Below are 24,122 nucleotides of genomic sequence, written 5' to 3' on the forward strand. Positions count from 1 at the left end.
AAATTCTTTCGGAGTAATATTTGCACCGTCATTACTACTCTTATAATAATAAATGTTATTAAATATTTCTAAATTTTATATGATTGCATTCCAATCAACAATTACGCACCAATTACTTGCTCTTTTTGTAGATACTTAAAATTTAATATTAATACCTTATATATAAACTTAATTATACTTACAACGAAAATATTTAAAATACGAAACATTATTAACGTTACGTTCCGGGTAAAACGGTCTCGCGCGGCGGAAAATGAAAAGTGACGAAACGTATACGTATTAAATTAAGTTTCCGCGGAGATATTACTTTGTTCTATCCGACCAAGGATAGATAGCAATGAAGGTTGCGCTTGCTTCTGCAAGCTTGCTATTTGATGTGTGACCGTAGCTGGATATAGGTATAGGTTACACGAGCACGGCGGTCCAAATTTCGAGGATTCTGGTAGCTTTTGACGCCCACCCTGGCATTACTCGGACTCGTGTTAGGCCAGGGCCAGTCGACGTACGATCGCCCGATGTGCACGGACTTTGCTCGGTGGCGATGGTGTTCTCCCACTGCTGAGTTGGTAGCTCTGCCCGCCTGTGCCTGCCTGCCACCACCTCATTTGAATTTCTAATTAGGAAACCTCCATGCAATTATTGGATTAATGTAAATTACGAGAGCTGGCTCGGTCTCCGCCACCGCTACCGCCACCGCCGCGCAAGGGTGGAGCTCTCTCTCTCTCTCTCTCTCTCTCTCTCTCTCTCTCTCTCTCTCTCTCTCTCTCTCTCTCTCTCTCTCTCTCTTTCTCTCCCTCCCTCCCTCTCTCTCTCTCTTCCTCTTTTCCTACCTCCCTCGCCCTATCTCCGTTTCTCCCTCTCTCTTCTCTTTCATTCTCTCCCCTATGACTATATTCGTCTCTCTCGCTCGACCACACTTTGCCGATCTACCTCGTTCCATCCGTTGTCTCGGTCTCTCTTCGTCTTGCATCGTCTCTCCTCTATCGTCGTTCTTCTCCTCCGCCCTCGGCTCTCCCTTTCCTTCGCCAAGGCTCAGCGGGGGTTGGGGATAATTAAAATCCGTTGATTAATATGTAAATTTAATAAGATTACTGTACTAGGAATGCCCGCTGCAGACAAGCGACTGTACCTCAGCTCCTTGTATCGAGGAACGAGGGTGCGCACTGTTGTAGCCTTTGATTGTCACTCAACCAGACAAGCGGTACTTTCCTTGTCGAGAGGGAGGGGGAGGGAGGACGCCTCCCTTTCGCGAAATCGCTCAAGCATTTGGACGGCTGCATTCACCGCAAAACTCCTTGATCGCACCTTTTCAAGTTGCACGAGCTCTATATAATACGTCGGCGAATATGACTAATATCACTAATAACAGTACACATTACGAATCACATCGAATAATATTGTCGAATAATACTTTTTTTTTTACCATTACTATTTTATTGTCGTACCAATTGAACACGTTAATTAGTGCCTCAAATTGCCACGCTTTATGATAATTGCCTTTATGATAATTGTACTTGTGTAAATTGTACCCGCGAAAAACTTGGACATGTGCGCACGTGTGCAATATCGTGCGACCATATCCATACGTACAGCTGACCGCAAGACAAACTGTGTACCCGGAGAAACCACAACTAAAAGAAACATTACACCTACAGCACATTGTCGAAGATAATGCTACCATCTCCTTGTTTTTTTATTCCAATTCCCGTGTTCTTCTCACCGCAAACATGTACAACGGCGCACGAGCGTCGATCGCCCGCAGCATTGAGAGAGTTGCATTTCGCGCTTCGGGAAGAGCATTGCTTTATCCACAACGGCCGCAGGCGGCGACCCGCAGCCGCGCACGCTCGAAAAAAGAACCGAAGGGCTGTAGAACGTAAAAGGGCGATGAAGGGACGGTGTAGGTACGCGAAGAACGCGCCCGACGACAGGCAATTTTTGTCCTCGCATCGACACCGGCACCGGCTAAAAATACAATTTGAAAAATCCAACAATACCGCCCAATTCGCGCGAAAATGCATCAGTCGCTCGAGCAGCGACGGTATTGTTCGCCGGGTGGACACAATGCGTCCGATTGGTGGGACCACCCCGGATTTTTACAGCGTTCGCCGTCCGCGACTTTTTTTCCACTACCGCAGTCCACTACCGCCGCCGCGGCGACCCCTCCATATGCCCGTACTTTTTGTCTTCTTGCAACTCTTTTTTCCGCCGACGACGGTTTGGTTGCACGCGTGCCAGGTATAATCGTCGGCGCGTTACCGCGTGCCCGATTTGCATACCGCGGTCGAAAAGTGGTCGGCCACCCTGATTTCCAGTTTGCCACTGGCATCTTTTTTCGCGTTCTCCTCGTGTATTCCCTCGTCTACCATACCATCGGTATGGTTCTAATCTATACTTGAGAAGACACCTTCTTCCTACATATCTTGATACACAACATCATTCAGATTTTCATCCAGACAATTTAGTTAAAAAAAAAAAAGAGCAGAGAAAGTGGTGGAAAAGTGGAAAAAATATATCAAAGTTCTTTATCGATTTATCTCCTTCGATTTTCTTTTTATACATTATCTTCGCTTGATCTGAGGATTAACGGAGAATCTGGAGATTGCACGAATTTTTAATTACATTGAAGAACGTAGATACGACGATCTCGCCCATTGCTGAGTAAAATTGCTGTGATTAGCGTTACAGAAATGGATGTTGCATTATTGGATTGTGCCGCGAGAAAGTTGTAACGAGACGAGTTCAATTAGCGATTTGAACGGCGAGGATGGCGAAAAATAATAGAGGGGGCGTACGAGATGGATGTTTTATTTGCCGTTACGAGAAGCGGAAATTGTTACTTATTATCCGTAATTATTATATCGGTAAATATTGCGTTACTGCAAAATTATATGCGATATTTATATTCCCAAGTCAATTAACGTCACGTATACTCGTAACTTTATCTCGGATTATTTGCCAAACATATTTTTTGTAACAACGTTTTCGTTTATTTTTGTAATGCATCCCGCGTTCTTCATCGCGTTCATCAGTGGTCTCGAAAAATTTTCGACGAAACACACAGGGATTCGAAAAGCCCGTGTTTTCCCCGACCAATAAAAGGTCATCTTATTGAAATTTGAGTTCCCGAGACGCGATGCGCGCCGTGCATATATCGATACAGCGGCGGCACGATCGTATCGTTTGCCAGATATCGTAACGTAATTTTTCTATCTACGTGTCGAAAAAAGGGATCCATCGACGCCCGTATTCCCCCGGTGAATCCCATCTCGCGTCCTTCTCTTTGGCCGGTCCGCACCATACATTCCATCGTTCCGACGAAGCTGATGCGCGCACATACACACACATAAACACACACACACACACACACACACATACAAATCCGCGTAAACGAGTAGCCGGGCCACATCGACGGAAACGGCTACTAACAAACCCAATAAAAATAATGCACTTTCGCGCATTTGCAAATGAACGTTGTCATTTTATTTCGACGGGAACGAGTCACGTGGTGCGCCGTAGCTGCCAACATCGCCCGCCGCTGATAATAATTATGGATATTGAGAATGGTTATCGCCGTGACGCCCCGTGTATTAATGTCCCGGCGCTCTCGCACGCCGATAAACAAATTTGCCGCGACTGTGTCTACGAACGAGCGAGGTGTCTAATTTTTCCATTTTTTTCTTTTATTTCTTTTTTTTGATTTTTTATTTTCGACGCTCCGCGCCGGTAAATGCATAACGCAGAATTACGGCGCTATCACCGCGTTATACTGGGCGATGACGTGAAATGGCACGTAGGAACGGGTCCACACACACACACACACACAAACGCGTGTAACGTTGGATCATTGTCGATAACTGACGTTTATTTCGAGCGTGACGTACGAATACGTCGCCTCCTGCGGGAAAGCGAAATGTATCGAACACAAGGAAAGGGAAATTGAGTGTGCCAGCGTCGCTCGTGATACTCGTGGAAATACGCGGCAGATGGATTTTTTAATGTTCACGGATTTATTTTACAAGCAGGGAGAATAGTGTCATTTTTCCACACGTGATTCCTCCGCGGCCGGAGATTTTTGTCGATAGTCGTGCGTCCAGTTTCGGATGTGCGATGAAAAATTGTTACATTTCTCAGGAATTTGAAGATTAATTCCATTTTTCAGTAATCGAATGATATAAACAGAAATTAGAAACGTTAGCGTAACTAAAAAAAAAAAGGAAAACATGCATGAACACTGGTATCCATCCAATTCCAAAAATATGATAACATATTAGTATATTTTATTGTATTTTTTATCTTTGTACGCCGCAGACGTTAAGATCTTCTAGCTGGGGGAGAGGGGAAAAGGGATGCGATAAAATCGCCTCGTTAAATTCCTCGTTGTAAGTCCGAAATATTTTTCGAACCGCGCTCTAGAGAGAGCGTGCGACGTTTCAGCGGAGTTTTAAACGGTTCCAACATACATCATCGTCGTTAACGAGCAAAGGCATCATGAAGTTAACGTCAAAAGCACGTGGTAACCCGGGGCAAGGTACGTCCACACCTTGCATCTAATTAACGCCGGTCGCGGTCGACACTGCACGAAAAACACACTGGGAGAAAAAAAAACCCCCGGCACCGCACTTAATATCGCGAAAACGATCATGCGGTATAACGATATTTGAGAGTGTAACTGGTTCATAATGGCAGGCAGCGCCTCGGCTGCGCCCGCGATAATAATATTAAGCTTTATTTAGGTGAAATTCAACTTTAAAACGTGACTCGCAGTAATTATGCGAGAGTAAAACAATGCCCGCGGCCTGGGCTCGCATGATATACGTCTGCGGGTTTTTGCAAGACAAAGGCGTTTTATATCGCATTCGCCACCGCAACTTGCACGGTTTTCTAGCTTCGCTTTTGCGCCAGGAAGTTTATGTACTTGGCGCGCGTGTCGCGCTTACGCGCGTCCGCTCGCTGTGAGACTGCATTATGCGCATTTTACGTTAAAGAACTGCCGTTGGTTTTGACGCCCCATGATTTTTCTTGAGTAACGGCAATGTTTGGATGCGCAAAGGCGACTACAATTACAATCTTGATTTGTCCACATTTTTGCTCACGAGTTTGAATTGCCGCGAGTAAAACGGTCCTTCTTCACCGAGTGACGAAAAATTGGACAAAGGGGGGACAGAACGCTTAGAGAGATCATACATTGCGTAGAACACGTGTTTGTTGTATACACGCACTGTGTTCAATTAGCTGTTATTGTTGAGAAAAGTCGGCAGCGCAAATGAAGAGTAAGGAGCGAAGAAGGTAGACGGGCTTTGTTATATATAATACTTAATAATTGTTTGAATCGTTCGTCAGTTTTTCATTTCTTTCCACGTTTCTCTCTGTATCGATGCAGACTAATAAAACTGCGGGGGTAAAAGTCAGCTTAACAAGCAGTCGGCGTCCAAAGGCTCGAGGGGTGGATTAAATGACGATGCCATTGATGGAGGAGCGTAATGCATGCGTGATGTTTAATTAATCAATTAATAAGCGTATTATTATTTTGTTTAATTAAAAATAATGAATCTCTCTCCCCGTAGAGCGCGTGATGTCAGCTCACACACGCGTCAGGGCGGACGCCGCGACTTGCGTCAGAGGAACTCGCGTTTAAAACCGGCGCTTATATAAACGCGAGACTGCCCGTTATATCAATGATTTCGTCAATACGTACGATAGCACATTATTTTTTCCCCTTCTCTCTTTCTCTCTCTCTCTCTCTCTCTCTCTCTCTCTCTCTCTCTTTCTCCTCCGCGTCCCGCGCGCCCATCCGCGACTGGCCGGAGTTGACGCGCATCTCTGTGTGCCATCTGGTTTGATTACGAATTCTCGTAACGTTCGCATTATTAAAGAGCAGGCCCATTATTGCACAACCGCTCGAAAGTGTCGAGTCGCGCGTACGGACGGTTGCCGCTGTTGCTACGATCCTTTATGATGCATCAGGCACGCGAATTGGCGGTGGCGTATTGTTCCCCTCCGTAATAAATGATATTGACGAATTCGCTGCATCAACGTGGCCGAGCGAATCCGGCGGTGATACGCGGACGGAAAAAAAAAGACAAAGAGCGTTGCCGCGTATATGCATTTGCGAATATAACCCTCGATATTCTGGCAAAATTTGGAACGATTGAAGGAGGCTACGGTTTGGCGCTGTACAAAAATTTGTGCGCGCGAGGGTTTGTAATGAAGTGCCCAGACCTGGGATTCGATGTACGTTCGCTTGGCTATAGTTCATCCGCGAGCGCACGATTTTAATAAACCCGATGTAAACGGTTGGCCCCTTCCCTTTGTAGTGAAAGTTTCCGGGAGAGCGCGCCGATTTTTAAATATAGCGTCGTAGGTTTGGCCGGCAATGAGAGAGCCATGTCGGCCAGGTCGGGAACCGTCAAAGCTTTTCGCAAGCGCTCCGCTTGCCTCGCTGATCCACGAAAAAGGCTCGCCATCCGTGGAATCTTTTGTTTATAATTTTTTTTGATCATTACCAACAGGCTACTAATTCTCTCGACGGCGGTAGGTGCATTCAAAATTTATCGGCGCGACGAAACGCACCCTCCAATTTTTTTGTCTCCTTCCGCCTCCCTCGCTCGCTCCCTGTCGCGATTGCCTCTATCGTCTCTTGCTTCCTCTCACTCTTTCTCTCTGTCTCTCTTTCTCTCTCTCTCTCAACTCAATTTTCTTTCTCAATTTTCTCTCTCTCTCTCTCTTCTTTTCTCGTTCAGTTTGTTCGTTCGCTTTCAAGCTGCCGCTGGCATTTGACAACGCTCTGCAAAGGCTATTCAAGATCGAAGGACCGGAAATGTTTCAACAAGGAAAAATATGTAGAAACAGGTACATAAGATGACGATACTTTGGGGAAGTTTCAATGTCAATGATCGGAACGCGATCAAATTCAAGCGACATCGATGTGATTCACATCGATTAATTCAAATTGAGAAAATCCTGAAATTACATATCGATCTCCTTCATTTATGCATTGCAATTTTCGCATAATATGAGGTTTCGAATTGGTGAAAAATAGTCCGGGGAATGATAATGGGGCGGCGAGAGCCGACGGTCGGAGATCGGGAGCGTCGCGCGGTGAATGCGTGCGCGAGGATGGGGTAGAAATAATGTGTTTAGGCGCAGGCATTTTTATCGCGCTCCTCCCCTCCACCCTAGCCTTTTGTTGTTTCCGATGCTTTATGTGAATTGCACTGTAAAATCTCATTATATTCGCGCGCAATGCGTCCATTATACACCATGCCAGAAACATTTTTACCCTCTCGAATTTTTTTCCTCCAGCATCCACCTACTCTCGCTTCTCTCGCTTCTTTTTTTTTGTTTTTTTCGTTCGGTGCGAAACATTCTCTAAATTTATTCGTTCGTGCGACACAACGGTCTAATTTGTTTCACTAGAAAACAGCGCTCGGTCCGCGCTACGCTAATTACGCGCAGTTTGGTCGATCGGTATCCGATTTCGTCTCGGTTTTCCGCCGGAGTTATCCTACGGAATCTCTTGCCCCGGCTTCTCATAGCCTCCGTATCTTTTCCTCTTCATTACAACGACAGACCTCTTGTCGAAATAGAAAAGTACTCATTGTAATGTCGCGAATGTAAACCTAAATAGAGGTAAATAGATAAGGCACACAAGAAAAGTAATGAAGAAGTTAAGACACAAAAGTCCTAACGTCATTTTAATTTTGGGATTAGAAAAACTTGCCAAGTATGAAATAGTAAGAAAGAGGTAGATTAGCGGAGGAGAGTTACATGGAAAATAAAGTTTGAACTTTGAAGGGAAGAGAGGATAAAGAGCGCGGAGACTAATCGATATTATGAAGTCAGCGTGATTAAAGGCGAAAATTTGGAGGAGGAATTTTTGATAGACTAAAATAATGTGGCGCTTCTAGACAAAGTGGTGGGAGAGATACCTTTCTCCTTTATTGTATCAAACTATTCTATTCAAATTCCCGATATGATTCGTGTAAACGACTATCAGTGCAATCGGGCTTATGTTTGCTGTATCCTGCGCAAACTATAGCCGAGATAGCTCTTTTAAGTTCGATTCATTTTGTTCAGTACGAATACGAATAACGAAAGTAAATGTTTGGTCTCGTTCGCTGTCCCGTTCACTCGGAAGGATTAAAACAATCAGGATATCGCGCGCGAGTTTCCCCCCTCCCCCTCTCCCTCCGACCGTAAGTGGCAAACGGTATGAGAAGTAACGTTAACGACGACGTATCGTTCAGTCGTCATTCGAATGTGAGGGCGAACTCTGGTACGGGGCAAAAGTGCACGACACACCGTTAAGCTCAGGTTGGCAAAGCGACCGAGGGGTTAATGGCGCGTCGTTGCGTATTCTAGCGGTGTTTGTTTCCTCGCAGCTGGCAATAAACTAAGATAAATGAATGTCCGTAGGCTAGGCCACTATTATTCCTTCGCTCGCTGCTTACATTAAGTCGGCTCGCATTAACGGCGATGCGTAACGTATCGCGCCCATTACAAGCTCGGATTCTCGATCGAGCGTAGTCCTTTATTTCTATATCGAGAGGTAGAAAATTAGTTTTGCAAATGTAACCCATCCTCGACGGTTTTAAATCTTATTTCGGTGTCAACTAATTTTAATTAATAGACTGACCGGACACCAACAATTTAAAGTGCCTCAATCAGTCAATAAACATTTTCACGACAAACATTTTTAAAATTCTAATTTTCTAATTTTAACTAAGTTTCAAAAGCGTAACGCGTAATACCTAAATGTTAAAAATGTGCGTTATAAAATTGCTTTATTCAGATGAATACGAAACAATGGAGATGGAACAGAGCTCGTCGCGTGTTATCGTAGACAATCGTAATCTGAATAAATGACAAAATGATGATACGTTTCGTCTGCGGCCTCGAGAAGGAAGTCGCGAATGTGCTCAGGAGGAGATCTTCTTGAGAGCGACGGCAGTAGCGGCGGCAGTAACGTCGTCGCAAAATCCACTGTGAGTACGCCTCAAATTCCGGCAGAGGAGGCTCAGCTCGTAAAGCACAGGAAGATGCATGCCGGGATATTAAGGCCATTATCGCCGTTGCATATTCATGCCGTATTATAATGAAAATACAGTTTATTACCGAAGATTAACAGCTTCTTACGGCGACGTGCAGTTGCCGCCGCTCGGGACTACGGCTGACGTCGTTTCAGCAACCCCTTGCCAAAACCATTCGCGAAAGGCGGAAGCCGTGGCCGTAGGGCGCGTCCTATTCCGCGATCTTCCGCACTCGACTGGTCACGAAAATTTTCTTTACGAAAGAAAGTTCACCGAGGCGTCCGCGCCGCAAAGCGTTCCGCGGCGTACCAGATACGAAGCTTTAGAACGAACGAATATACGAGTTATCAGCGCGCAATTTAATCACTGAACCCTTCTCAAAATGTCGCATCAAAATGTGTGTTGCAAGAAAACTACCGAGGCGCATCGTGTATAAATGACTCTTTATCGACCCTCCGCAGGCGGACGTGCGATTTCAACCTTGGTGCTTTAATTCGACTGTCTATAGGTAAGTAACGAACCGCTCGCTAGTTCCGTACCGTAAATAAGTAAATAATTCATTCTCCGACTCGCTTGGCAAGTGGCACGAGAAGCGAGCGTGTCTTGGAGGGCGAGGACGGCCGGAGCGGCGGGGATGCGATGGTTGGGGTGAAGTGTTGTAAGGTGAAGGAGAGGCAGTGGCAGAAACGGGGTGAGGACGGGAGGGAGGGAGGGAAGGCGGGAGGTACACTCAGGCGGCGAAAGGGGGTGAAATCTGCATAATATCGGTAATGCTCAAAATGCGAGTCGCGTAGCTACCTGCCTTGCTTACCCCGCTCCGCTCCACGGCCGCGTCAACTAAAACTTAATTATAATTAATTAATGCGACTGCTAACTGAAGCGGCTGGACAAGTATTGACCTGCAATGTGGCGGCCGACCGTTGCCGGGTTTCTCGTCCGCGACCAGCAGCCAGTGTCGAATCTTGCGGACGTTCGAAGAGGAGCCTCGGTTCCGGTCGATGCCGATGCCGATGGCGATCCCCCGCCGAAAATCAGACCCCCGAAAGTGCTTGGCCTCGCACCCGCCGCACTTCGCTGACGTCAACGTCGTAAACTCCAGACCTCGGGGAAGGACATAACATTTCCATGGCGGAGGCGGTACTAAGTCTATGGCTCCGTACAGTGCGTAATTAGAAACCTTTGTGCAAAATGAATACTGTTAATTAACGTACCTAAAAAGACATTATACCCACGGGTTGGTAAACTAAATATGGCCCCCAGCGCGTGCGTATTACACCGTTCACGGTGTAAATAAGCGATTTGCGTCCGCCCGCTCTCCCTACCCCCTTTGCCCCCGCGCGGCCGACGTTAAATCGTAACAAATTGTATTCGAGACTCTTGAGCTGAATTGGGCAGCGAAAGGAGAATACGCAATTTGCGCGAGCGAAACTCGCACTTTATGCCAGGAGCGAACACCTCTCCCTCGCGCTATCACGTGATTATGACGTAGGGAAAAAAAATTACGAAAATCTGCACTCATCTTGCCGTTTTCCCTGCGCGCTCTTTTCTTTCTCGCAGCGCGAAGATAAAGATAACGTTGAGGTTTCGCCGCTGGAGACGGCAAGCGCTAGTGGTCGATATTAATTGCGCCTTGACTCATTAATTCGTTCGCATTATCTCAGCTCTCCGAGCGAGAGATCGCCCGAGACCGTAGTTGCGCGCGCGCGCGCGCTCGCTTTCCGCGTCTCGACTCGAGTTCGGTGAGCAATTACAATATGAAAGGCGCATAAATCAGCGAGTTTAATTAACGCGTTGTTATTATCATTATGACACCGCGCCAAGATTATAACATTCCCGAATGCTCCTCGGCGGCGTGCCGTCGTCAGTTATTTTTAAGTATGTGACGAAAACCGCACTAACGTTGCGGTTACCTACACGTACGCGTTTTCGAATTTCCGGAAAACCGTCGCGGGGCATCGCGTGACGTAGCAGTCGCATTATTATGTCGTTATCCTCATATTAATGAAATAGCGGGAGAGATATCGATATGGCGTAATTAATTAGCTAATAGAAAGTAATCCGCAGATAGACGTCATCGCGCCATTTGTTTTTAATTAAACATTGATATAGCAATGGTATGTCGTCGTATGTTCTCAAATATTGACCGTTGGCGCGTATCGCCACTTTTAAAATCGATCTTATCAATAATTAAAGATCTTAATTTTCTGGTTTTATTTCGCGTCCATATGTCAACAAATGATTTTTAGTCTCTCTTTTTACATTTTTTATAAAGTTCACGACATTATATCTTCTCGATCTCCTGCAATTTTTTGACACTGCTTGTATATTCCTCACAACCGCAAAAACTGCTGGGAATGAAGTCGTGATGAAGTTTTTAATGATTTAAATAAAACATTGAAAAAAATATTGGTCTCTTACAGCAAGAGCAAACTCGAACGCCTATTACGATTCTCATTTTCTTGGCTACTAAACGATCTGTGGAAAGTTTTCCATTAATATAATTAATACAGCTCGTTATAGTTATTAATATAATTAATAATGTTTTTACGAGTCAAGTATGCGTCGCGTTTAACAATAAGCTAGATTTACGTAGGCGAACGGCAATTGATTCGTACGACGATGCAGCTGAACGCGCGGCGAAAAAAATCGCCGAAGTGGACGCAACCGTTGGAAAGGGAGGGAGGGAAATTTTTGGGAATACTGAGCGTTCGATACTCATAATCAAATAATTACAGATGATGCGGCAACATCGAGGGGTGCGTTTCAGCTATTAGCTGAACTCTGCGCCGTCGATGTTACCAACCCTCTTAATCAGAGGCGCTCAAAGGGGGGCGTCCGCTCGGAGACCTTGCGCCTCTCGCGAAGCGGAAGGCGCGGCAGCCGATCGAGCCGACTGAGCGGCTCTGTGATATTTTTTAATTAATCGAATTATTGAACTGTATCGCAATCGAATTGAATTAAGTGCCGACGATCTGCGCCGCGTAACATGGGAACGCGCAATTTTCCGTCATTATTATAGCGTCCCTTCTCGCTTTCCTCCCCTGCGCGCCCAGCCGCCCTCATGCCCCTTCCATGATCCGCCCTTACGTGATCTCCACCTCCCTCCCCCCCCATCCCACGACGACCTATCCGTCATCCTTTTCGACGAGCGCTCACGCACTTGCCGACGCTCTCGCCCGTACGTCTCTTCGTGTCGTGACTGCACCACGTGGTCCCGCTAATTACCCATCCAGTAGTATATATCGAAGTGTGTCACGAGCGTGTGCGTGTCTTGATCTGGCGCACCAACGATCGACTCGTACAAGTATTCTCAGCGCTACGCGTTATACTTGACGTATTTCAATTAACCTTATTGCCACGACTGGTTACGCCCGCCAAATGTCAAACGCTCTTGTTGCTTGTGTCGCGAGGACCGACTCGACTATGATTGAGCCGGCTGGATGGATAATCATGGTTTCGGCGAATCAGGTTGTAATTCGACCTCCGTCGCGGTTCTACTGAATTCCGACACTGGATTCCTGGATTTTCTTGCATTGACAAATTCACGAGACACACGAAGGCAACGCGGTGCGACTTTATCGCGAGATATTTTATGCCACGCCATTTTCTAACGCGAAATATCTGCTTATATAACTGCTTATACCATTATCTCATAGCGCGATACTTATTATATCTAAAAAATAAATATTTTTTGCATTCTGTTATTTAGTGCACACAGCTATTATTTTTTTTAACAAAAGTGCGTGTCGTGAGCAACGATGTGTTGTGTCTCTCTTCGAGATCAAATACAATGCTGGACAAGAATCTTGATGAGAACCTTATCTCGACGACAATATCGGCTGTACCAAAAATGCGCGCTACTCGAAACACCTCTGCAGGCGTGAGTCGGAGAAAGGAAGTACAGACCGGATGCGGGAGAGGGCCGCGGGACTTGGTCTAACCAAACTTAATTGAATCCCAGTCCGAATGTATAATATGTAGACTGCCTGCATAATGTCGTGAGCCGGCAGTGATTCTCAGCCGGACGTAGGCAGCCGTCGCGGCGCGCCGTCGTCGCGGGGCGTTCGGCAAATTTTGAGAACCATCCGCGGAATTAGATATACAATAATGTAAGCAGAGCCCCGTTGCGGTGTAAGGGTTGGTGGTAAGGTCATGTATATTCATGCATCGGTCGACCCACCTCCGATTCTCTCACTCAACCACCCCCCGGCGTTGTCCCCGTCCTCCCTCTCTTTCTGCTTCGACCGACCGCCCTCTCTTAGGGCACAGACCGAGCTAAACAACGACGGTACGAATAGATTTACACCACGTCCGCGCGGTTTACGACTCGTGCGCATTAAGATGCCCGCTGTGAAGAATACCCGGAATAGATTGCTCGAGCTGCTTGCAGCTTCTGGTCAAGGAGGGGGAGGGGAGGGAAATTTCGAGAGATAAAACCTTGCGTGTCGATGCAAAATATATTTGAGAAACACATTGTTCGTTTCCTTTAACAATACGTTCTGTACATTTAACAATACAGCCGGTATCGAATTTGTATAAGCTGTGCTAAATGGAGACTTAATTCAAAGGTATAACATCTCATCAAGACCGGGCCGTATATATTCGCGAGATAATTCAGCGATACGTCTTTAGAGGCGATTACGCCGCATTTTCAATATTGCGGTGAGAAATTCTCATAAATTCCTTAGCATGTCCGAGCAGTCGTTAGAACGCATTCCTCAAAGAACTGTATCTGGATATAATGAAGGATCCATTTACAAGTAAGATTCGCCCCGCGACTTCATTACCCACGATTTTACCACGGACGCCCCGCGGCATTCGTAATGAGCGATGGTCATTCATTTTAATATCCATTAAATGCAAATACCGCCGGCACAAACGTTTACTCCTATTTCGAATTATTTCGCTGACTCGCCGTAATTAAGCTTTTCGAAGGAACTCTGGCAACATTACCGTAGAAACCGTTCAACGTAACGATCACTTTCCCCTTCAATACCAGATAGCTAAAAATATATTGTAATACCGACCATGTAAGATCGTTAGCGAGTCTTATAAAATCATTTTATAAATACATGCACAATTTTTCCTTCAACATAGAAAATCAATGTTGAACTTTCATAATTTATGTTCAAATTCATTCGACGAGTACTTAGTGTGCTTTAAAGTTTTTTTTAAATTATTATAGTTTCATAAATTATATTGTTTAATACATCATAAATTATATTTTATATATTTTACCATATGTTATCGATTAAAACGTGGGACCTCGCGATCTCGATATTGGCGCTTAAATTTTCTTGTGCATGAGCGTGTAAAATCCCGTGGCGTGCAGCGGCGGAAGATTTTTCGGGCTTGCGTGCGCCGCAGGAGTAAGACGCGACGCGCGGATGCTCGAGACACCGTTACCGGCAGTGCGCGCCGGTCGTTATACACTCAACATTCTGCAATCTACCCTTTCTATCGGCCCTAATTTATGTTGAGTAAGGCAACAGCGCGAGCCCACCCCCAGCTTGCTTCGCAAGGAAGCCTCGGTAATGTTTCAAGTGGCTTGTCTGTTGTTAATTTACCCCGGTGGGGCCTTGATGGGGGTCTGTCTACCCGCCGCCACGCTCCACTCGTTACGATAAATCGGTCATTATCTGTACTACCTACGCGCCATGTAAGTGCCGCGACTTGGGACTACGCCGACGTGCCGTTGGAAATTTTCGATCCGCCTGGGAAGGCTGACAAGTCATCGTGTTATAGCGATTAATCGCGCGGCACGCTGAAGGAGGCAACCGTAAGGCGGGATTTCTCGCAGCGCGTTGACACTCGCGCTCTGCTCTTTATTAGAGTAAATGTAAAGCAAAAACGCCAGATATATTTTTTTTCCCAAAAATCTTGCGTTCAACTCTACTTCTTCTATAACTCTGTTCTCTGATTTTATATAACAATAGGTTTACATTGTGTCGCCTGTTGAAAGGCGAAACGTACGTCATCTGTTCGGCCATTGAGGTCGTCGCAATTTTTGACATTTTGACTCGACTGCTGTCCATGCAGGCGAAACGGTCGTAAACATATACGAAGCAAGAGAGGACGAACCCTTTTCCGCGTATCCTCGCACCCTTTCGCGCCGAGGCAGGCCGACTCGGGTGGAACATTAATATCGCGAAATGAAGCTCATTTGCATATAAATAAGGCGGTGGTGGGGCACAGCGACGGGGCGAGGGAAGCCAGGATGAACCACCCCGTTGCTCCGCTGCACCCCCCTTCTTTTACCCTCCCTTATACCCCCGAGCCTCAACTCCCAGGAACCCCACCCTGGACTAATTACACTTACAGACAAAGCGGCCTGAACCGAGGGGTCGAGCGGATTCTATCTCTTACTCTCTCCCTCCCTCTCTTTCCCCTCTCTCGCTTTCTCTCTCCTCCATGACTATCTCCATGATTCTCCCTCTGCCAAACTGTCTCTGTCTACGTTTCTCTAGTTGTCTCTGTTCTGTCCTTTCCGTATATAGAGAGCAGACCCTCTGCCACTGTCTCGCTGGGTTTCCACTCCCGATAACACCCTTTCGCAATGACCACGTGATAATTGCGACCCCCCGCAGGATTCGTTAGAATCCTTAATCGTGAAGGAAATTCATCGTTCTCTCGCCTTTTTATGCCTTCCTGTGACGTAACGGACGATTCGGTATAATTATTGACCTCGATCGATCGCGTGATAATTATTGGCACGCAAATATAAATAAAATTTACAAGATTTAAATCAAATTACAAAGTCAGCTTTAAACTGTTTGAATATATTTACAAGCGATGTTTATTGCATGCTATATCGACAGAATCATTCAATGAAGTAGTTTAACCTTTGAAACAATTTGTGAGATTCAAATCAAAGTTCAACATAATCGCTTTGAATTTGGATATTTAAAAATACATATTATACACACCTTAGTTTTTTGTAACATTTTTTCTACTTCTAATTCGGCAGAAATATATTCGTATTTTAACTTAGTTATTTAACTTAGTTAACATATTAATATTGCCAAACTTGCGATTCGCAATTCGCGTGAAAACTTATAAAAAGCTCTAATTATTTCTCACTCGTATTTGTACTTTCGACTACGAGCAAAGCTCGCGTACGTAGCTTTTTTCCTGCCAAAAAATCGCTCAATTTTCATAACGGCTAACGGTACCCCCGCTCGACAAATCGATCGCCAGGGGCAGGAACAGCCGAAGATGGGATGAAACCGGCACGGCGCGGCGCGGCGGCATGGTGCGGTGCGGCGCGCGGTGCCGCGTTTCAGAAAGAAACATAAAAATGCGTATTACCGATTCCGGAATACGGCCATTAGTCTGAAGTCAGCGCGGCTATCGTTTATTAAGCGCAAACAGATATTAATGTATTTTTACACGCGCCCACCAGTTTTGTTCTGCCAGCCGGCTACTGCCGTCGCCACCGTCGACGCCGCCGCCGACGCCGCCCGACGCCGCCGCCGCCACCGCCGCCGCCGACGCCAAACTACAGCGCGGTCCGCGCGGGGTCGAAGCCAAATCCAATTACTTTTATTCGGGCGAAATGAGTGCAGCTAAGTCATTAATACTAATCAATGGACCGGACTCGGACCAGCTAGCTAGAGCGCACACAGGCCCGGGCGCTCCACAGGAATTACCCATAACTCAAACGGCTCGAAATGACTTTATTGCAAAAAACTTGCGCTTTGCTACCAGCCGCGCCGCTTCTCCTCGTATACGCATTGTTAGAGAGACCCTCCCCCCCGTGCCGATAAGTAATGTTTATTGTTGCATTTCCAACGACCAACCGAACGCTCTCCGCCCTCTTTCCTCTGCCCCGTGTATTTTTTTCGCGCCTCCCACTGGCCGTTCACCGTCCGCCCCCGTTCGCGGGAGGGAGAGGATCGGAGCTCGGTTTTTCGCATTAGCGAGATGGCTTATGGATGTGGAATAACGATTTTTTGTCGATCATGTGACTGATTTCTCTCAGGGAATTTAAAGCGTCGATGTTGGTGGGACCAATTGCGTGGGCGGCATTACCGTTTCTTTTGTTCAACGTGCTTGGATAAATCGACGTATTATGTTTCATGAAACGGAGAATCATGCTAATTATAAATTATAAACGCTTTGATATATACACCTAACTATCAAGGCTTATTCCATTTTTTCATAATAATATATACTTGTAACAGTCAGGAGAATTATATAAATGTACAAAAATAGAAGAAGCTTTGAAGTTGTATTTGAGAACTGTTCGTTTTCAAGAAATTCATTTAATGCGTTTCTTTTATTAAAACTGTATCAATAATACAGAGATACTTTTATATTTTTATATTTTATATGCAAAATATAGATATTTATTTCCGATGCGTAAAGAATCGTTTGGCAAGTTTTAACAAAGTCGACGATCTCGCAGCTCAACCAAGTTGTGCTGCGATACTGCGGCACTGATTAATTTATGCGAAATACCGGAAGCCCGTAAACACATGTTTCTACGCCTGGTTGTATATCGCGTGCACTTTTACAAGCAAAATGGTCGAACCTGTGCATTCAACTAATCCTCCTCGCCTCGTCCATTTAATATAGGGTGGCTATACTAGCGGTATAGCCGTTTACGAATTTGCGTGGAAAAAAAATTGAACTGCCGTACCCTCTGCGCCTCCTATTTTCGTTCGTTACCTATCGACCAGGCTTTATCTATTTTTTATGCAATGAAATGCCTCGACCAGCGACGCGCGCGGCCCATTGTGCGACTTTGACGAAAATTCAAGCCGGGATTATAAGCCGCACCCAGAAGATACCCCTTAAAAAAAAAAGGTGTCAAGCTGAATGTACTGAGATCCTTTGATAGTACAATCAATGCGATATATTTATGGATTGGTTAAACGTTTTATTCTCTTACGCTTTTTATTCTACAATCTTTTTTTCTGAGAACATTATGAAAAGAATAATTATAATTCTCGACATGTAAACTCGATTTCGTTGCTGTCTCAATACCATTAACATATTTTTCACTCATATTATGCATAACTTTCTTTGACATTTACATCAATACGTCTAGTCAGAACAATCGTACGTCTAAGATAAAGTGATAACCCCGCGGAAGCTTTTCCCGGATTTATTCATGGGTCCAGTTATCCGCGCGCGGAAACTCTTTTTCCCGAATTACTCGAGTGTCGAAGCTCTAAAACGCTTAATCTGTATCCAACTATGGCGATACACGTTCCGGCATATTTCCATACCATTATGCAAAGAGGCCGCACCGGTAACATTACTCTCCACGGCACAGCCACCACCACCGTCGATATACACTCGTGGTGGTAAAGCATTACGGCATATATACTCCATCGATTTATTATAATTTAGATTGTCTTCTAAGAACCTCGTCTACACGTGCACACGTAGGTGTATACGGCACGCCTTAATGTGCCGGCGTTCGTTAATTATTCCGCTTGGTATTCCGTAAATATGCATGAATTATATATCTGCAAGGCACGAAAGCGGAGCAACCGGGAAACGTGTGATTAATATATTTTTTTCGCGCGGCAATTCTCGCCTTCTCGCATAATCTCTCTCGCGCGGTTGTTGTTTGCCAACGAGGAATTTTTGGAAGTCATACGATGCACCGTATGTCGCACGGTACTGCCAAATTGGTATTGATTAAATCGGACGGTCGGCTCTCGGGGGCCGACCAAGTTAATTCCAAAAATGTGTTATTGAGCGTGAATAACTAAATCACTTTGCCCGCGTGCATTGCTGGATTATGTTTATGGGCAAGGATCGGCATCGCGATAATACGGGCGGGCTCAATTTTCATTGCCACGCGTAAGTGATATTGAAATTAATATTCGACAGTGATCACCAATCGTGTCGTAAGACTCATTGGTTTACGTGCATTATATTACAATAATTATCGTCATTAATTTACTGTCATTGTTTTTTCTCACCTCCACACCGACCTGAAATGGAATATTTTAATGTATATCATTTGTGTGGACTGTGAATGATTATTAATCTATTTTCGACGTTAAACGCACCACCGCAATAAAAAGCATCGCACGTTAACGAACCACGCGCGTATAATTGAATGTTTCGGTCATTTTGGAAATGACTGTTAACTCGTATTAAAACCTTTGTGTCGCTGTTCGATTGATTTTCACGAGAGAGAATGATACGTAGCGTTTCACATTCGAAAATTCAGAAAGATGTCTAAACTCTCTTAGTAATCTACATGTTAGTAGAATAATACATATTTAATTAGCATTATTATTACTGGACAGTAGTATAATTCAATTCGAGGGCGAATTTCTCGCGACTATTGTTCGATCTCGTATAAATCGGAGGTGATTGAATTTCAATCTGCCGCGTGTGATTATATATCTATCGCACCTACATGTGAATATATATATCTGTTACAGGACAGCGACAGGAGTAGCGCTGGAAGTCCCGAACCGGCGACAGGTGGTGGTATACTTCACGAACACCAAATGATGATAGACGACATAAAAAATTCACGAAAGAGGCGACGAAGTCCGTCGCCTGAAAATCTCCATCAAGCGAAACGCGCGGCGGTCGCACAAGCTCATCTAAACGGGAGTAAGTGCAAAACTGTTTCTTTACGAACACGAAACTCTTCATTGATTTACACGATTCCGATATGATTAGTTTTCTTACTATTGGAATTTTTGTGCGTAGTGGCCGGGATGGTGACACTTCAGAATCTTCAAAATTTAGCGAATTTGCAAAATCTTCCGCAAGTCGCGTCACTGGCCGCCGGTCTTCAGGGAATGACAGCGGGATTAACTAATAATCAGCTGATCAATACTCCGTTGAATTTAACCGTCAGTTCGTCAGGTAAGAAGCATAAATCGAGTTTTCTTGCGTGGAATCTAAATAGAGATGTTAAAACGCTGAGCGACTGCAAGGTCGGAAAGGAGGATCGAGGACCAAGAATCGGATGACAAGAGTAATTTAACGCGATGAAATCGTTAATTTTCATTCCCAGGCGGAACGGTACCAACAGCCTCGAGTACGACGGCGGGTTCCCACCTTTTGCCACCTAGCTCAGCCCCAATGGCAACGTTACCTCAGCTATTATCTCAACCGCAACCGGTCGCGATGCCTCAATTCATCCTAACGTCCGGTCAATTGGTTCAGGGCATTCAAGGGGCTCAGCTTCTTATCCCCACTTCGCAAGGTAAGTTACACTAGCGCTCTACAATTTCAGCATTTCAGCGAACACGCGCGCGCGGCTGGTCCTCTTTCTCGCATATCTTATCGTTATAATATTGACCTCGATTGCTGGCGAATAATCTACGAGATTACAATCGAAATTCCAATCAATCAAAATTCCATCGACGGTTACCACGCATAAAATTATCGCGCGTTCGATGAGCGGAACACATAACCCGGCGCTGTGCCGGCGCATAATGTTGTGCAATCAAGATGTGCCGATATATAATATAATATCGACTATCTCTGACCAGAGCTCGGACTAAGGCCGGCCCGTCGTCCATACTTAGTGGTCCTAGACTGCCTCGCCGAGCACAGGGCAAACTCTGCAACTAATTTCAATGTATAATTAACGTCTCACTACCCCTCTCCAACCTCACGAATCCCACCCCATCCTGCCTCCTTTCTCGGGTCCGTCCTTCCTCCCCTCGCACTCCTAACCCTAGCACTCACTGGCTGGACATCGCAGCTCCGCGGATTCGGCCGCTATTATATCGATTGCGGTCCGCGCTAACTTCGTTTCTACCAAGTTAGGTTCCTATTCTAGCAATCGAGAGAGAAAGAGAGAGAGGGAGGGGCGAAGAGAGGGAGGGAAGAACAGGGAGGGAGGGAGGGAGGGAGAAAGGGGTAGAAGAGAGAGAAAGAGAAAGAGAGATGGAGATGCAGCGCGGAGCAGGGTGAAAGCAGAGGACGAGAGGTAGAAGGAGAACTTTGGGATTCCGCCTAAGTGGATTGAAGTTCGTGGATATGGACCGGCCGCGGTAGGATGACGAGTTACGTGGCGGCAAATAATGTTTGCACTGCTTTTCGACTCAATCGATGGTAACTGACTAACGCTCGATTGGTCTCTGATAGACATCGAGTGTCGGCGAGGATGAGTCGAGGAGTGCTCGAGAGTATGCGGTCAATAGGTTGTCGTTCATAGAAATTATTGTCCGCAGGAATGTCCGTGGCTTTATTTAAAGTGATATCAACCGTCCGAGATTTTATCGTGCGAACGATTAAGACCTAAAAAGCGACGAAGATTAAAATACACGGGAGGTCATGTACGCCTTGATCCGTTGAAAATGGAAATAACATCATCCGAGAATTCATCGTTCTTTATATCATAGATATAAATAAATCCCCGATATTCCCAAAAACGTTGAAGTAGAGAATTCTTCTTCGCCTCTAGATTACCGCGGCGCGTAAACGAAAAGCAAATATTATATTGCTATCGCAGGCTGTATACCATGCACCGATAAACAAAATATTTTCAAATCATTATGCTCCTGTCAGAGGCCGTGAATCAACAGTGAAAGTATTGACGGCGCGTTATCGTTCGGTAACGTTTGAACTGCGCGTTAATCGGATTGTCGGTTGACCTTACCTCAGAACGTGAAACTTTTATGGCTGTTCGGAATACGGGATTTGCTTAGCTTAGCTGTAGGTGGCAACACGGGTACGTACTCATGATCAGTAATCATATTAAGCGCGTGTACAGGGTAATCAGATTAGCGGAGCTGGAGGTAATCCCGAAACTATTCTAAGTATGATTAGGCGTCCTTCTCGCAGCGCAGTCCAGTACCAGTACCTGTACCCACTATTAAGATGACGATAATAGTTTGCCAACTACGCTAGCCTGCGAGGTTACCTGCCCTATGGGTTGCCTAATAATCCCTCTATGAGACTCTGATAACTTTACTACCCATCCCGGATCAACGACGCGTGGACTATGTTCATAATGGAAATGAAGTATCTATTGATTCGATATACGATCATATAACGTTTTCGAGGGCTATCGTAATAAACTGCCTTTGTCGTCCTTGATCCTGAAATAATCTCTCCCGTCAGAGGAACATATTCATTTTGAAAAATGTTTCTCATTCCGTAGGGATCGCCACCCAAACCATCTTGACTATACCGGTCAGTCACGTCACGAACAATCAAATGGTGAATTTGGCGCTCAGTAACGGACAAGTAGTTTCTACGACACTGGCGAATCTCCAATCTCTAGCTCAACCGCAGAACATGCTTAATACGCCTACGAGCAATGGTAAGTTTAACATTAATCTATTTATAAGATTCGCCTGTGCCATGTGTAATCATAAAATGTTTAATATATCCATCTTTACCGGTATACCATCTATACCGGTCAGTCACGTCACGATATAAATGATTCTGCTTCTACGAAGCGATATGATATATTTTAATATCGTTTAATTAGCTCGTTATTAGAATGTTATATATATTCGTAAGATAAAATTATTATTTTTATCCTTCTTATGAAATTAAACAAAATATATATTTACACGTATATAGTATAAATGATCGTTTGCATTTTTTTTTTATTAAATCTATAATTTCATACAAATATCCGCTGTTGAATATTTAATTCTTTAAATATGGAATAGTTCAGTGACGCGTTTTGTATAACTGGAACTCAGCCGGCAGTTAACGAGTATTATAGTCGGATTTTCTTTCTTGCGTTCTTAAAGTACCGAGTGATTTCGCAATATACAATCGGATAGAAAGCTTTTAAAAATATTCCATGAGCTTACGATATTATTTATTTATAAACAATAATTATTTCATTAAAAAAATTAAAACATTTGAAAGTGAAAATAAGCTGAGCATTAGTGTCCACAGTACTCAAAACATTAAATTGCATCTTCTTTATTAAGTTAGAAAATTCTAATTCAATTTTTATCTATAATACATTTTTACATAATACATTTTTTATAATATATTTTATGAAAATGTTCGTATGCATTCAGTTAGCATAACTGTCGTATTTAACGTTGTGATTAACCCAGCATCGGATGTCATACTACGCACGTTTACTTGTCCTTTTATCAGTTCCCACGAGCCCCAGCTTGGCGTCGGGATTAGGACTGAACCCTGCCGCTTTGCCGCATCTTCTGAGCAATAGTTCGGCGAGCCAACAACTTCTAAACGCGATGCAGCCGCAGCAATTGCTTCAGGCTGCCCAGGCGGCACAGGCGCAAGCGGCGCAGGCTGTACAGGCCGTTCAGGCTTCTCAGCAACCGCTTCTAACGACATCGCCTCAACAGCACAGCCACCGACACACCTCGCATATGAATCATTACACAGTACGTACAACTTGTCCCCCCTCTCCCTTTAGCGTTTTTCTTTCAAAAACAGTATAAATTTATCGGTAATATAAACGATATTAATAATCGAAAGAAATATTTTAAGATGTACTGTCGATAAAATCCGTAATAATTTAGCATTTTAATAAATAATTACGTAGCTTTATATAATTACATGTAGCTGTTTACGCAGAATATAAAATGGCAGAGTTCTTCATGTCATACTATCAACAAAATTGATAGACATATCACTGCTTGTTAAAAAAGCAATGTTTTTCTTTTACAATAAGCTTCATATTTTCGTGATATCGCGCATATAGTTGTATTGTTTCGAAAACCGCATGCATTTCACGTTTCAGTAGTACGTGTTATTCACTTTCTCGATAATTTCAACTGTAACCGTTAGTGTAGTTAACCTTCCATCAACGAATAACACTGCCATATGTGAATCAAAGAGAATAAATACCTTCGCCAGCTCCTCTCTTCCATTTTTTTTCTAACGATGTAAACGGATTTCTATCGGATCGCGATGCACAGTTTCGAACGCGCAGTTTCCATTTCCGGCGCGGAGTACAGACTGCCGGTAAGATCAGCGAAACACAGCCAGAAATAATTTCCAATACCGAGTGATCTCGTTAAGAAAGTATTCCGGCGGCATTCCTTCCACTAATTAAACTCTAAAGTGTCTCGATTCGAGGTTCCGTCTCATTATTAAGTGCATAATTGACGTGGAAGAGGAGCGCTCTCGTCCCCCCTCACATCGGAAGAGCACACG

General features: G+C 44.7%; 1 protein-coding gene across 3 annotated transcripts in view; it reads left to right on the forward strand.

Annotated features, from left to right (window-relative positions):
• Nucleotides 1-24,122, forward strand: part of LOC105455640 (POU domain, class 6, transcription factor 1) — a 113,167-nt gene that overhangs the window by 78,322 nt on the left and 10,723 nt on the right. For all 3 annotated transcript variants that reach the window (XM_011699111.1, XM_011699120.1, XM_011699129.1), the window contains exons 3-7: nucleotides 19,442-19,619; nucleotides 19,719-19,877; nucleotides 20,029-20,220; nucleotides 22,129-22,290; nucleotides 23,094-23,347. In XM_011699111.1, the coding sequence (XP_011697413.1) occupies nucleotides 19,442-19,619; nucleotides 19,719-19,877; nucleotides 20,029-20,220; nucleotides 22,129-22,290; nucleotides 23,094-23,347 (945 nt within the window). The remainder of the gene's footprint in view (nucleotides 1-19,441; nucleotides 19,620-19,718; nucleotides 19,878-20,028; nucleotides 20,221-22,128; nucleotides 22,291-23,093; nucleotides 23,348-24,122) is intronic.

The sequence above is a fragment of the Wasmannia auropunctata genome, unplaced genomic scaffold, assembly GCF_000956235.1.
Source record: "Wasmannia auropunctata unplaced genomic scaffold, wasmannia.A_1.0 LD336106.1, whole genome shotgun sequence".
Taxonomy (NCBI): Eukaryota; Metazoa; Arthropoda; class Insecta; order Hymenoptera; family Formicidae; genus Wasmannia; species Wasmannia auropunctata.